Source organism: Chrysemys picta, chromosome 10, assembly GCF_011386835.1.
Source record: "Chrysemys picta bellii isolate R12L10 chromosome 10, ASM1138683v2, whole genome shotgun sequence".
Taxonomy (NCBI): domain Eukaryota; kingdom Metazoa; phylum Chordata; order Testudines; family Emydidae; genus Chrysemys; species Chrysemys picta.
In genome coordinates this window covers 20,039,855-20,056,109 of record NC_088800.1, presented here as the reverse complement: position 1 = coordinate 20,056,109, position 16,255 = coordinate 20,039,855, and the positions used below count along the sequence as shown (strand labels likewise).

The 16,255-nt window shown below is 39.5% G+C and overlaps 2 protein-coding genes across 4 annotated transcripts in view; one reads left to right on the top strand and one right to left on the bottom strand.

Annotated features, from left to right (window-relative positions):
* GALK2 (galactokinase 2) overlaps window positions 1-15,612 on the top strand; it is a 70,114-nt gene extending 54,502 nt beyond the window's left edge. For 2 of the 3 annotated variants that reach the window (XM_005304003.5, XM_005304004.5), the window contains 2 exons: window positions 10,255-10,456; window positions 15,081-15,612. In XM_005304003.5, coding sequence (XP_005304060.2) covers window positions 10,255-10,456; window positions 15,081-15,288 — 410 coding nt within the window. In that variant the 3' untranslated portion in view covers window positions 15,289-15,612. The remainder of the gene's footprint in view (window positions 1-10,254; window positions 10,457-15,080) is intronic. The other variant, XM_065558150.1, reaches the window with a different exon arrangement.
* Window positions 12,634-16,255, bottom strand: part of FAM227B (family with sequence similarity 227 member B) — a 178,442-nt gene continuing 174,820 nt past the window's right edge. The window contains exons 17-18 of the mRNA XM_065558152.1: window positions 15,764-15,806; window positions 12,634-12,940 (exon numbers count right to left, since the gene is read on the bottom strand). Of these exons, the coding sequence (XP_065414224.1) occupies window positions 12,864-12,940; window positions 15,764-15,806 (120 nt within the window). The 3' untranslated portion in view covers window positions 12,634-12,863. The remainder of the gene's footprint in view (window positions 12,941-15,763; window positions 15,807-16,255) is intronic.

The window sequence follows — 16,255 nt, the reverse complement described above, 5'->3', positions numbered from 1 at the left end:
ATGGGTTGTGCAGAAGTCTGTTTGTAGTTGTACAAGATAAAAACTAAACAACAGATTCCTGTAAAATTAGATATAAAGAGAAATAAGACAGACACAGAGTGAAGAAATCAAATCAACTGTTTGTTGTTGTTATACACCAAACAAATTACACTTTATGTTGGTTTTGGAAAGCTACAGCCTCTTCAGAAAAAATATTTTTGCTTTTGTTTGCTGTGTTTTACACTGTATCCTAATGACAGAGCCTGGTCTCTTGCTATGAGAGAAGAAAATACTGATAAACAACCCAGGCTTTGTCATTATGATACTGTGAAAAACACAGCAAACGAAAGCAAAAATGTTGGCGAGAATTTAGTTAAATGATTTGCTGGATTCTGGTTTTTCCTTTAGAGCTGAACATAAATTTGTGGCAGTTTCCACTTCTGCTATCTCTCACAGGGCCGGCTCCAGGGTTTTGGCCGCCCCAAGCAGCCAAACAAACAAACCAAACAAACAAAAAGCCGCGATCGCGATCTGCGGCGGCAATTCAGCGGGAGGTCCTTCGCTCCGAGCAGGAGTGAGGGACCGTCCGCCGAATTGCCGCTGAACAGCTGGACGTGCCGCCCCTCTCTGAAGTGGCCGCCCTAAGCACCTGCTTGGTAAGCTGGTGCCTGGAGCCGGCCCTGATCTCTCAAAGACTAGTGCTGTTTATTAGTAATGCTCTGTGCTTATACTGCATCCAGTGTAAGAACCTGAAAGTTTTTTACAGATATTAATTAGTCTCAGCACCCCTCCCCCACAGATGCTTATGGGTTAGGAGAGGAGAAATAAAATGTTGGATTTGTGGCTCAAAGCTTCACCCACGTCTTCATCACTCTGGATGAAGCCAGGGATAACAATACAGAAGAGGTTTCAGAGTAGCAGCCGTGTTAGTCTGTATCCGCAAAAAGAACAGGAGGACTTGTGGCACCTTAGAGACTAACACATTTATTTGAGCATAAGCTTTCGTGGGCTACAGCCCACTTCTTTGGATGCTCAAATAAATTTGTTAGTCTCTAAGGTGCCACAAGTCCTCCTGTTCTTAATACAGAAGAGGGACACTGCAGATTCCAGCTGAGGTATTTTCTTTTAGCCAATCAGAAAGGAATAATGCACACACACTTCTCACTTTACAGTACTGTCTATTATCACATACATTTCAGTCAGGTCCACCTCTTTCTTTCCCTTCTATTAATATTAAAAATTCCCATTCTTTCCAATTTGACCTCTCCTTGTCCTTTTAGTGAGGCTTCTTAACCAGTTGCATGACCCCTCTTTGCACTGTTTAACAAGACTGTTTAAAAGACTAGTTGCAGTTGAATTTGCAATGATGTACATAAGCCTTTTAGAAGTTGAATTTTTTGAGCCCTGCAGCACACTTTCCTTAACTAGTGGGCAAATCAGAGGTGGGACCAAACCAAAACCAAGGATCACAATACAACTAAGCTCCATATCCAAACTTTGTAGGTAGCTGTTGAGCTAGATCCTGGCTTCTGTTCCAGCCTCTTTGCATTGTTTCGCACCACAAAGACCCTGAAAAGCCATCTTTTCCAGGTAACAGGATTCCTCCCACACTGGGGAATCTGGGTGTCTACACCACATCACCCCACTTCCCTCAGGATTAGAGGGGTATAGAAATTGCTTAGAGCCACCTTTGAATCTCTTCACCCTCCACTGCTGCTGTCTGGGCAAAATCAAAATCCTGGGGCTGAAACCCCCAAAGTTAGGAGAAGGTCGGATCTGGACCTACACTTTGTGCCTTGGGACCCTCTCTAGAACCAATAGTATTTATTATTAATTATTCACTTTCTAAAGTGCAGTAGTTTCAGCTTGGATTTGATTGCTTCATAAAGTATTTAGGCTGCAGTGGTGGTGGGAAGGTTGTGTATTTATAAATCCCACCGCAGCAGGATAAACTTCTATAAAATAATGTCTCCTTTTTGCCATAAAATGTTTTTCTCTTTTAAATGGGATAGTCTTAAACCAATTTTTCCTTTTTACATATAAAACAGTAATCTAATTTTGACATTTAAACCTGGGAACAGAATCACCATGGGAGCTAAAAGCATCCGTTTAGTCTGTGGGTTTGGCTAGTTAACCCCCACTCAGAAAACTAACGTTAAATTCGGGAAAAATATTGCTACTGAAAAAATAACCCTCAAACCACAATGCAATTTGAACGAGTGGGGTTGTATAGTCTTTCACTCACACTGCGAAGTAGTCCAAAAGAGTGGTGAGCTCAGTGCAAGAACTCACTGTAACTTTTTTTTTTTTTGGCACAGAAAGGCATATTTGGAAGTGGACTTTTAAACATACTGCCACATATGCTCTCTTTAGCAGGCTGTAGCCTCAGTTTTGTCACAAAGAGCATGTGCCAGTAGAGAGGGGTAGCAGAGTGCATGTGTAGCTTATAAGGAAGACTAGAACAGAGTAATAATGGAGTGGTCAGTCTACTTTAGCAACAAAAAGCACTTTTAGAAGGCAGGCATTTCTGCAGTAAAAAATGCCACTATTAAACCAGTAGGTGCCATAATCTCTAAAATGTGTCTTGACTGAGGGTGGGGTTGTGTTCAGGAAAGGTTCATGCAATTGCTGTGTTTTCAAAGGACCAGATTGTGAACAATTTACTCACATTGATGAGTAGTTACTAGGGCTGTCAAGCGATTAAAAAAATTAATCGTGATTAATCACACAATTAATTGCACTGTTAAACAATAATAGAATACCATTTATTTAAATATTTTGGATGTTTCCTACATTTTCAAATATATTAATTTCAATTACAACACAGAATACAAAGTCTCCGGTGCTCACTTTATATTTATTTTTTATTACAAATATGTGCACTGTAAAAAACAAAAGAAATAGTATATTTCAATTGACCTACTACTGTAGTGCAATCTCTTTATAATGAAAGTTGAACTTACAAATGTAGAATTATGTACAAAAAATAACTGCATTCAAAAAGAAAATGTAAAACTTTAGAACCTACAAGTCCACTCAGTCCTACTTCAGCCAATTGCTCAGACAAACAAGTTTGTTACAATTTGCAGGAGATAATGCTGCCCACGTCTTATTTACAATGTCACCTGAAAGTGAGAACAGGCGTTCACATGGCACTTTTGTAGCTGGCATCACAAGGTATTTATGTGCCAGATGCACTAAAGATTCATATGTCCCTTCATGCTTCAACCACCATTCCAGAAGACATGCATCCAGGTTGATGACAGGTTCTGCAAGATAACGATCCAAAGCAGAGCGGACTGATGCATGTTCATTTTCATCTTCAGAGTCAGATGCCACCAGCAGAAGGTTGATTTTCTTTTTTGGTGGTTCGGGTTCTGTAGTTTCCGCATCGGAGTGTTGCTCTTTTAAGACATCTGAAAGCATTCTCCACACCTCGTCCCTCTCAGATTTTGGAAGGCACTTCTGATTCTTAAACCTTGTGTCGAGTGCTGTATTTATCCTGAGAAATCTCACATTGGTACCGTCTTTGCATTTTGTCAAATCTGCAGTGAAAGTGTTCTTAAAACGAACATGTGCTGGGTCATCATCGAGACTGCTATAACATGAAATATATGGCAGAATGTGGGTAAAACAGAACAGGAGACATATAATTCTCCCCCAAGGAATTCAGTCACAAATTTAATTAACGCATTATTTTTTTAACGAGCATCATCAGCATGGAAGCATGTCCTCTGGAATGGTGGCCGAAGCATGAAGGGCCATATGAACGTTTAGCATATCTGGCATGTAAATACCTTGCAACGCCAGCTACAAAAGTGCCATGTGAACGCCTGTTCTCACTTTCAGGTGACATTGTAAATAAGAAGCAGTCAGCAGTGTCCCCTGTAAATGTAAACAAACTTGTTTGTCTTAGCAATTGGCTGAACAAGAAATAGGACTGAGTGGACTTGGTTTTGTTTTTGAGTGCAGTTATGTACCAAAAAAAATCTACATTTGTAAGTTGCACTTTCATGATGAAGAGATTGCACTACAGTACTTGGATGAGGTGAATTGAAATATACTATTTATTTTGTTCATCATTTTTACAGTGCAAATATTTGTAATAAAAAATAATATAAATTGAGCACTGTACACTTTGTATTCTGTGTTGTAATAAAAATAAATATATTTGAAAATGTATAAAAGCATTCAAAAATATTTAATAAAATTCAATTGGTATTCTATTGTTTAACAGTGCGATTAATCACGATTAATTTTTTTTAGTTAATCGCATGAGTTAACTGCAGTTAATCGACACCCCTAGTAGTTACTCACAGGAGTAGGCCCATTAGAGTGACTGGGATGCCTTGTGTGTGTAACAGCTCACCATTGTGGGTAAAAGGGTGGGGAATCATAATCTGCCCTGGATGAAATATAACACCACGTAACAACATTTTCTTGTATATATTAAAGGCCAGATTCGGTCACACACATTCAGTAGTATCTTTCTCTGCCAATAGTTCCACTGAAATCATTGGGACACCTTACGGGGAAAGGTATAGTCCACATTTGTAAAGGTGGTAGAATCTTTCCCTTTAAGATTTTGGATGGTGAGTTCTTCCCCTATGATAGATTTCTTGCAGCCCTACTACATCTTCAGAGATGAGCCATATTTAGTTCATTAATATATAGTGAAATGTATCTTAAGCAGATGCCAATGAGACCTGACAAAATGTATAGCCAAGTAGAGGTTGATTTTTTTAGCTAAAGTCAAATTCTGCAGGAAACCCCAAAGAAAGGAATCTGCTGAAAGTGAAGTAATAACAAATAATACAACTTAGTGGAAGTCACGTTTAATTATTATTATTTTTTAAAAATCTGTGGGAGCAGCGTGGATGGGTTTGCACGATTTTCATACACTTAAAATTCAAAAATGACCTTGCCAAAAAAACATGGTACAGTTCTCTGCTGTATTTAACTCACTCGCATTTGTTTGGGACTAATAGTCCCTGGACTTTTGCTGTTTGCTTTTTAAAAGAATTTTATGTGGATTTTGGACAAGGTTTCATTAATGGCAGTTTAGTCTTAAGATTTCTACATTTTGTTGTTGCAGCCCTTGGTGCATTGGAAAATCCCAATGTTTCCTCCAAGGGCAGTTGGTAGGCAATGCATGTTTTGGACCCATTTGAGTAGGGCTCTGATGGCGCTGAAGAAGTCATTTAAGGGCAAGTCCTTCGCAGAAACATGGAGGCCAGGTGTGCAGAGCCCATAACGAGGCTGCAGGACCCACTCGGGCTGATGGGGCTCAGGGGCTGTTTAATTGCAGTGTACACGTTTGGGCTTAGGCTGGAGCCCGGGCTGTAGGACACTGCAAGCTGGGAAGGTCACAGAGCTCGGGCTACAGCCTGAGCCCAAACGTCTACCCTGCCCCTTAGCCCAAGCCCTATAAGCCCGAGTCAGCTGACGTGGACCAGCTGTAGGTTTTTAATTGTAGTGTAAACATACCCGTAGTGTCCTAATTGCTGCTCCTTTGCATCCTTCTGAGCCAGATAACAGAGAAGATGCTGCAGCCCTTAGTCCTTACCCTGGCAAAACTGCCACTGACTTCAGGGGGGGTCTTAAGCCCTGTGTAGGGACTGCAGGATTTCATCTTTGATGGCTCTGTAATAGTCGTAGCTCTTTAAAGCAACTCTATTCCTAGCTTAGATATAAGATTTGTATTGTGCATCTGTAAGTTTTATACCTTTCCCACTTTGGCCACGGTAGCTTGAGGCTCCAATGATCATTCTGTTCTCCTTGTAAAATATGAGGCCACCTGCCAATATTTTTTTTTATATAGTAAATGATTTTGGGGTAGTCATCTCCTGCACACATCTAAGCTTCGTTGGCTGTATGGCTCTTATCCAAGGACCGTCAATTCAGATCTTTTCCTATTTGTGCAGTGGTGGCTGTTGTTCTTGCTAGGTCAGTGGCCCCCAGTTCAGACATAGATCCAGTTGTTAGAAATATCAGTTTTACTGTTGATATTTTTGATTGCATGGCAGTGAGTATTTAGATAGCGCTAATGTGGAAGAGCTTTCTCCATTACTTGCAGCATATGTCTGGATTTATGTATATCCTTAGTTTCCGAATCAGAGGCAGTGCCTGTCGAATACAAAGATGGTTGGCAGCCTGAAGCTTATTTTACTTGTACAGAGCATCAGACTTGGGGGTATGGGGAGGCAAACACTATAAAAAGATTTCGTTAAGCACGTGGTTAATTTTTTTGGATTGGAATGCTGCTATGCTCTGTCATATCTATGACACTTGTGGTTTTCCCCAAGTTTAGATTTACAGCTCCAAACTGTAAAAAACAGAAACCTTTCATCTAATGATATCATTTCTTAACTGATATTCACTTGGCAAAGAGTCGTATTTGCAAGGCAGGCTAAAACAACAAGAACACAAAACCAGTTTCTGTCATTTTGAATGTAATAATTGCTTGAAAGGATAACATTAGATTATAGTCAAACCAAATGTCAAGTTTGTGGAGTCTTCATGACATGAGAGAATGCTGTCAAGGACAGAGTTTCTGGCTAGCAGCCAGCAGTTAGAAGATCCATTCTAGTTGCCAATACATAACATGATGAGCATAACACAACCACAAAGTGTTTTAAGGTAATCTGGCCAGTAAAGCATTGCTTTACCAAAGGGTGGTCTCTGAATCAAATACAGCCCTTGGCAAGACTTTTACCTTAAAATTGAAACCAGACATGTTTTCAGTTCATTTTTTGGGTTACTACTGTTCAATGGTGATTTACAAGAGAGTGTGAGCTATGGCAATCTCTCACGCAACTTCAGATATGCCCTAAACGAATGCACATTTAGAAATCTCCTTGCTGTAAAACAATAGCTTCGTAAGAAAAGAATATTTAAAGAGAAATCATCTCAAAAAGAACGCTCTGGTTTCTGTGCCGTGCAGCCTTTCCCTGGCAATCCTGAACACTCAGGCACTATTCTGCAACACATATTGCAAACAGCTACAGAAGCAACAAAAAGATGGAACTATATGGTAAAGCACAGCTCTGAATGCATCAGATAAATCAGATATGGATGGTTAAGCTGCCTCTATTGTTCAGTGACATTTCCAATGAGACTGAGCTTCCAAGGGACATTCCTGTCTTTCCATTTTTTTTTAATCTAGTCTAAAAACAGCTTGTATTCAGAAGGCAGCCATGTTCAATGCATCTTTAGTAAGTAGTAGTTGTTACATAGTAAACAAAGGAATATTATCGCCAATGGAAAAAAAGTTGTTCTACCTATCACATAATATGAGCCCATTTGCTATAATCTGGCTCAGTTACATCATCCTCAGCAGCTGTAAATTGGTGTAGCTCTTTTGAAGTCCTAATTTACACTAGCTAATTTTTGATTCTAAATAAAGAGAATTCGATATTGGTGATGCTACAGGTAGTGATAGGACATGTTACTGGGCACCGTGTGGGACACCACTACGTTGTGCCTGGTTTTGGCCACAGGGAAAGCACTGGATTCACCCTCCCAGCCTCAGATCTGGAAGCATGTGCCATGGGGTTCTACTGTATTGGCGGTAAATCTGCAGATTGCATGTATCCAAGAACCCACCCAAGAGACCTTTCTTCATTCTAACTATGACTTCAAGTTTGCCTCCAGATTGAGTTCCCCAATGGAACTGGTGAAGATCCTGGCTTTGAATGTTCCTCCCATGCCAAAAAAATAGACAGATTCAACATCCATCAGTGGATCTGAATGCCTTAGAACCGAGGAGCTAGATACGCTGAGCCTTCATGATCCAAGAGGCCTTGACAGTGCCGGGATACATCTAGATCTGGATAGTCTCCTATACAATAAGGAGATTGACTCTGTGCACTTACATTTTTAGTGTTTTTATGAGACTTCTTCCTTAGAGCTTCTGAGTGCCTGAAAAAAAAGCAGCTAAGAGCATTCATAACTCTTAATACAATGAGTGGACTGCCAACTGGAAAGATTTCCTCTTTCCTTTGGAGATGAATCTGACAACTCCAGATTCTCCAATACAGAAGGCCAAGTGGACACAGCCTCCTCCAAGAGTAAGCTCTCAAAGTCTCCTCCCACTGGTTTCTTACACTGAGACTAAAGGCCATACTGGTGAGAGGCATTCTACTTAAAGACTATCACCTACATGAGGGACAGTGTTTGGAGCCTGAGCACTTCTCTGGATTCACCGTGATAGGAATCTACACTAAGTGCTAATGGAAACATAACTTTATTTAAAATGTCAATATTTGAATACAAACACTATCTACCCATAAACATTCTGCTAACTGCAGATATTTTAATTTACCTGTGCAATCGAAGAGGAGAGAATGGTCCCAATTCTGCCTGCGGTGACCAAAGCAAGGAACAGTTGTTGAAGTGGTACTTTCATAGTTGTTGGTGGAGTATCGGATCCACAGGCTGATTTGTGCATGCCCCCTCTGTCACAGTTCAGGGCAAATGCACTTGTACTCCCCTTGCATGGTCTACCAAGGGCACCCACTCTAGGTTCCTGGCTCTTCAGCCATCACCTCTCTTGGGTAGAAACCCACATCTCTCTACCTCCTGAATGGGTTTTATCCAGGCTGCACAGTTCCCTGCCTACACTCTGATGTTCCCAGCAAGCCAGACTGCCTAACAGGCCACCATCTGTGCTTAGCTTTCTCTCCAGAAGCAATGAACAGCATAATACCCGGCAGTTATAAGTTACCATATTGCTCTTTCTAAGCAAGCACATTTATTCTTAAGGTGAAAGCATTATAGAGAAGACATATTAAGAACAATACAAGCACCTACATGCAAGCTATAAAGCTTACGAGAGGTCACCCCAACTACAACCTCAGACTCTATTAAGTGTCAGTCCTTCAAAACCCACAACTGATTTTTTCCTGTAGTTACAAGTTCATAACCATCTCACATGCAGAACCAGAACCCAGGCTGGGGAGAGCAGCAGGCTGGGGAGAGCAGCTTGGGCTTTTGATCTTGGCCTTTGGTAATAGTAATCAGCAGACAAAGACCCTCTCCTCAGGGTTTTTGCATAATCAGAATTAGGGAATTTGTATTCAACTCTTCCTATGTATTCCCTAGGAAAAACACTTAACACTTTTTATTCCAAAGGTCCATTCTTGTCTGCAACGTTGTTCAGTATAGTCCATTGAACACCCAGATTTCACAACTGCCACATCTCCTGCCTTGAGAGGCTACTTACAATCCTGGCCAACAGTAATACATAAACCATTCATTTAATACAGTGGACCTCAAAGATACTTAAACTTAATTCAATAAGGTCTCCCCCCAAAATTGCCATATCTGTCACATCTGCCCCTAAAATAGTGGATGTAACTAGAGTGCTTGACCTGCCTTCTAAGGGAACCCACTGACTGGATGCCATTTCTAACATGACCTTTCATACATTTCAGCTATTTCAACTGTAAGCATGCTGCTACAAGCCAGCATACATCACATGGAATTGTTTGACAACCATCCTTCATAATTTCTCTCTTTAGAGCCTATGGGTCAGAACTCTCACATGCCCCTGGTTACCCCCAAACCTTTGGGTGTGAACTTGAGACCTGGGCCTCCCAGTCCCACCTCCCATCTGTGTATATGGTGTCCTTTTGTCTCTGAAGGGGTTGGCTGCCCCAACAATGGGTTGACATCCCTCTACCCCCCCATGCACTGCTTTTAACACCAGAGGAGTCAGGCAATGGAGCTTCTTCAAACCTCGCATTGACTACAGGAGCAGGGCCTGGGGACTCCGGTGGCCTAACCTCAGCTTCTGTAGGGGGAGTGGGAGGATCACTGTTATATATTAGAGCTGGTTTAAAAATATGTTTGGCAAAAATGTTCTTTGAGCAAGATTTCCCTTTCTTATTAAAAAAAAAATCTTATGGACTCAAAGAGTCAGACCAACTCTAATCTTTGTAACGTGATGCTAAAGCACCTTGTAAACCCTTTGCATGAAGAGTTGTCTATCACTTCATCCACCTTGTAATTGTTTTTGGATATTCTTTCTAGAACATACATAAAATCGTCAAACCTGTAATAAACACTTTGGTTTGAAATCCCCAAACAGGATTAAAACAGAGCTTTTAAAAAGAAGTGTTGATTATAGCAAAAATCTTTTGACTCAGAAGCCGTCTAATATAAATTAAAAATTACAGAAACAAATGTAAATCTTGTAAGTTTCCATTTTTTTCCTTTTCAATTAGGTGCCTGTTAATGAATAATTGTAACATGAATATTTTCACTTTATTTTAGTTACCACCTTTAAACTGTACCAGCGAGCTAAGCATGTGTACAGCGAAGCTGGCAGAGTGCTAGAATTTAAGAAGATATGCAGTGAGGCACCTGCTAGTGCAATCCAGCTGCTGGGAGAATTAATGAACCAGAGTCATATCAGCTGCAGGGACATGTATGAATGCAGCTGCCCTGAACTGGATCAGCTGGTGGACATCTGCCTGTAAGTTTTGACAGCAATAAACCGAGAACTCTTTTTTGAGGATATGGTTTGAATAGATGAGAAAACATGACATCATTAGCTATTGTAGTTTTAAAATGAAAGAAAAATATTCTTGTCTCTTATCACCAAATTAATCTCCTAAAGGGATATTATGTAGTCAAATGTTTCCCTGCTGACATCCGAGTAATGCTTGTCAGATGAAAGCTGCACTTTATGGCTTCATGATGGACTCTACTTCTCGACTGACTCTTCATCAAAAATCTCACAGTAAATAAAGTTGGCTACTACTTTTTTAGGTTTTAGAAGAGTTCATGATCAGTTTTCTTAAAATATCTTCTCAGTTGCTACTTTTAGGTTTTATTTCTGCTTGCATATTCCTTAACCATTTCACTGCTGACGACCGCTGCAGCTTCAGGACTGTTAATGCATTCTTTGATCTAATGTTGCCTTGAAATCACTATGAATCATCATTGACTAGCATTTGTTGATGCTAAAAGTACATTTTGTCCAATGCAACTGATATACTAGGCAGCAGTAAAGTGGTTAAATATCAAATATGTTTCGAATGGATTAAGTAGATGAGTAAGTAGAGACAATGAAAGATCTCTGGCTGTAGAATCTTGGCTTCGTGCAAGGCATGGGCAGACGTGCAGTTTGAATAAGACAAAAGAAAAAGTATAAAAAATAAAGGTTTGTCATTTTTAGTTACATTCACAACTAGATGGACTATGCAAGAAAAAATGTTCTGTAGCATAGATTCCAAAGAGAGAGAGAAGCGTAAATGCATACACATAGTTAGGATTGTATTAAACTAAAATTATTGGGAACATTTTAATTAGATGGACCAAAATGTAATAGTGAAAGAAAAACGTGATGGTTGCCCAAGTTCCATCAGATTTCTTTCTAAATGACCAGCAGAAGAAAACATGCAGAATGTAACAAGAATAACTGAACACTGAACCAGACTTCAGTCAGAGTATAACATTATTTTTGAAACCAGGTCCATTGTATGTGACAAAACTTATTTGTTCACCATTCACTCCATCCATAAGCAACATTCATGTATTTCATTTTTTTCTGGATTTAACATTTCTTAAGGATAGAGGGAGTTTTGCAGCTACATTGTTACCTATAGTTAATTATGAAAGTTGATTGATACAAACTTTTATTTTATGGCCAAGATTTTCAAAATTGACCAATGATTTTGGGTGCCACAGTTTTTAGGTGCCAAACTTGATACATCTTGAAAGGGCCAAATTTTCAGAAAACACTGAGCATCTGCCCTCTGTAAGGTCCCTTTAAACTGTCTTAAATTGGTTACTCAAAAACTGAGGCACCTAAAAATCTCTAGTCACTCTTGAAAATTTTGGCTAACATATTTAAGATCATGGGTCAGCAACTGCATAAATTATATTGTCTTTACTTACAGTGATATACAGCTGCCATGTAACTTTACAAACCTTTCCAAAAATACATTCCATAGCATTGCCTCCTCACAAGGTTTAAACTGTAGAGAATAATCTGCATATCCAGAGGTTTTCTGTTTTGCCTAGATCTTTATGTTTTAATATATACTCCCTGCCAAGAAACAAAGAGATCCCTATTGACTATGGTTTGGAGCACTGAAAAGTTTAGCCACTAGTTGGTCAACTATTTTTGCAGAGAGCGTAGACTTGTACTTTCTGTAAATGGCTGTTTTCCCTGTTAGTTGTTTAAAGCAGATGGAGCAAATAAAAAAGGGAGAGATTTTCAAAAGCACTTAAGAGATTTAGGGGCATTGAAAGTCAATTGGACTAGGGCTCCTAAATCCCTTTGGAGCTTTTGAAAACCTCGAGTCCCTAAACCACTGTGGATAATTTTCTTGCTACCCCCTGTTCTCCATTTCTTGGTGGCATGTGTGCTATTAAATTAGGTGTTGTCAGCCTTGCCTCTGACAGCTAGAGAGGTATTATTTACAAGAGGGTACACTTAAATAAGGAGCCTAAATTTCAGAGGTGCGGAGCACCAACAATTTCCAGTGACATCTGTGGGAGCGACTGGTCTCAGCATCTCTAGACACCGAGCCATTTGTGAGGTACCTAGAGATTTAGCTAGGTGCCTAATCTTAGCATCTATGTTTGAAAATGTTGGCCACATTATTTTGAAGCACAGTAGCTTCAGCTCTAACACACAACTCGTTTCTTTTTAAATGATCTTTTATTACATTTTTAAAATGACTAAGTATAACAGCAAATCATAGGATGTGACCACAGAGAATTATTAAATCAAATGATTCAGAATAAATCTGAAGATATTTAAATGGCATTCCACAATACAAAGCCAACACTGTATCTGCAATACAACACTTCAAAACTAGGTTGCATCCCAAGTGAATTTGAGCAGTTGATTTAGAGAACTGGATTGAACCCTATAAAGGCAAGGGGAATCTTTCCATTGATTTCACATGAAGCTGGATTGGATCCTGCTTGATTTGAGAGGTTGCTTCTGTGGATCAGAGAATAAAAACAGCTGAGAAAAAGAGCAGCATACAATTTTTTTTTTTATAAAATTGCAAAGAAATAAAATAAAGATCGGAAATAAAGAATGAACAGATAATTGAGTCAGTATGTAGGATAGAGCCCCTCTATTAAACACACACATAGAGTAGGTCATGGATTCAGAAAAGCACTTAAGCATTAATTTCAATTAAGCACATGTCTAATGAACCACATGTGTAGCTGCCTTCCTCAATCAGGGCCTGAGCGAGTACTATCCTAGCACCTTGAAACATTCATTTAACACAGTGGTTTTCAACCTGTGGCCGCAGACTGCCAGGGGTCCAAAGGGGTCCACACCTTCATTTGAAATTTTTTTTAGGGGCCCGCAAATGAAAAAAGATTGAAAAGCACTGGTTTAACATAAGTACTACGTGTGAGACGGTATCACAAATTACCGGTATTCAAAATTAGTCCTCATTCACTATTATATCATTAACATCATGCCCAATTTTGTCAGCCCTAGACTGTGATTGTCAATGAAGAGAATCTCCCAATGTCTAGATATTAGAAGCATAGCAAAATTATTTGATCTAGACAGTGGGTTGGAAACTTCATGACAATGGATTCTCTGGTGAGTTTTCTAGTTCATCCTGTTTTTGTGGCATTTTTGACCCAGCCAGAGGAAACCTTCTCATGGTGTTGTCCTGCTCCTTCTGGATATGGCTGGAGCCAGGCAATGCAAATATGCAAGAAAATGAATTTACAAAATGGAATGAAGAATTTTTCTGAATTCCAATTAGATTTGGTTTGAGTCTTGCAGATTAGGATCATAGGATTTGCCAAAGGACCAGTATCCTGGCTCTGGGAGTGGCTTGTACCTTGGATCTTTCAGCAGAAGGAGCAAGCAAAGAAATGTCATTTGTTTGCAGTTGTCACTCCCTTTTCCTATGTGGGAATTTTTCTCTTTAAAAATATTTACAAATAAATTGTAATAAAACAACAAAGGTCTTTCTATGTTGGTATGAAAAACAACAAATGGAATAATAGAAAACAACCATTACTAGTCTGAAAAGACAAACTAGTGTGGTATTTTGTCACATGAAGGACAGAAGTGCACACGTAGGACCAGATTCTGATCTCAGCTGCACTGTTGTAAATCCACTCAAATCAAACAGCATCAACTACCTGAAGGGGGGTTCCAAAAAGGATGAAGCGAGGCTGTTCTCAGTGGTGGCAGATGACAGAACAAGGAGCAATGGTCTCAAGTTGCAGTGAGGGAGGTCTAGGCTGGATATCAGGAAACACTATTTCACTAGGAGGGTGGTGAAGCACTGGAATGGGTTACCTAGGGAGGTAGTGGAATCTCCATCCTTAGAGGTTTTTAAGGCCCAGCTTGACAAAGCCCTTGCTGGGATGATTTAGTTGGTGTTAGTCCTGCTTTGAGCAGGGGGTTGGACTGGATGACCTCCTGAGGGCTCTTCCATCCATAATCTTCTATGTGTAACCAAGGTCAGATTCTGGCTTTTAATTTTTGTTTTTAAGGCAGACCAGATGGCTGAGTGATGGGACTCTTAGTCTAACTTTTTTTTTTAATTTTGCAGTACTCCTTTTTCCTTACTAGCACTGTGACTAGTCCTGAAGAAGCCCTGAATCTTCAGAACATGTTATGTCTATACTGGAACAGCAGAAATGTATAGTGTGCTGTCACTGCCACATTTGAAAATGTCTTAGATGAACAGACCCTGGGCAATTAGTGCATGAACTTTCCTTTATTTTTGTCATGTCCTCCTGTCTTAATTTCTGGTGTTTTAAGACTACTGCTAACTAATGCCCTTCTACTACTTTATTCACCTCAGCTATTTCAAAGTCTTTAAACATTTTAAGAGAGGATTATTTTTGCACTTGATGGCAATAACTATATTTCAAAATTTAAGTTGCCAAATTAAATTTGCAGAATTTAAGTTGTCCAAAACATTCAATGCAAATAGAATTCAAATATCTCATAAGACCAAGTGTGCCATATAGTTTTGAAAATGAGAAATAAATGCGTCCCACATTCACTGTGCTCTGTAGGCAGTTTATGTATGACAAATGATCTCCTTTGATATATTGCACTCAATTTTTTATTGTTATTATTATTATTGTAGGCAGTCTGGGGCCATCGGGTCACGCTTGACTGGAGCAGGATGGGGCGGCTGCACTGTGTCAATGGTGCCTTCTGACAAGCTGAGTACCTTCCTAACAAATGTGAAAGAAGCTTATTACAAAAGCAATGACCAAAGGTTAGCTCTGGAGAAGAATAGTCTGTTTGCTACCAAACCTGGAAGTGGAGCTTTGGTTTTTCTTGAGGCCTAAAGAATGTAAAAGTTTCAAAGAAACTATGTAGGGCATTTGGGAACTGGCAGGACTTCCTATGCCACAGTAAATTAATCCCTTTTCTGTTTTGTATTATAATGAGCAGTTGCTATTATCAAGATACATTTCTGAAGAAACAATTAGAAGAGGTTTCTTAGGCTTTATAATGCATTTTTCCATACTAAAAATATCCTTCCAATGAAAAGCAGCCTAAATACTTATTTCTCTCTGGATTATGCAATGTAAAGGTGCTTTGCTAAAATATATTCTTTTGAAAAACGGAACAAAGCAGACAATTCAAATAAAGAGGAATACTTTTCTTAAGCAAGTGTTTTTTTCTTTCTTTTTTTTTTTTTTTAACTGATATAAAGGTGAGTGCAAATTGAATAGAGAGCTATTTCACTTTATAAACCCAAATGAGGTAATATTCAACCCCTAATTTCAGGGGGTTGCTTTAATGTTGGGGTTTACTCACTTCTTCCACTACTGGATGGTTTCTTGTCCCATGTTGCGAATTCCTGTGGAAAACAAAAACGCAAATTGAACTGTTAAGGGAATTGCAAATGTTTTGCTGAACATTGAAACTTTTGTAGGATTCTCAATGAGGAAAATATACGCTATTATTTTTGCAGTGTAATATTAGAGTAGCACCTCTAGACCTCAGTCAGCAATTAGGGCCCCATTGTGTTAAGTAGTCTGAGTTTATTGTTGCTACTGTTTAGAATGCAGTTAGCACAGTATTTTTACAACATTTGAGACAACTGCCAACTCTTTCCAAATCCTGAGGAAGCTGAGTGAAAGGCTTCCTGGTTTCTTGGCCAGAGTGAGTGGCATCACAGCTATCATAAAGGCTGAAAGAGCTACTCGAGTCTGACTCCTCTCTTCCACGCCATAACTTCCTCAAACATTTTCCTTCGGAGCTAAAGTTTCTCTTGCTTGGTCTTAGCCCAACAATGACATTTTGGGT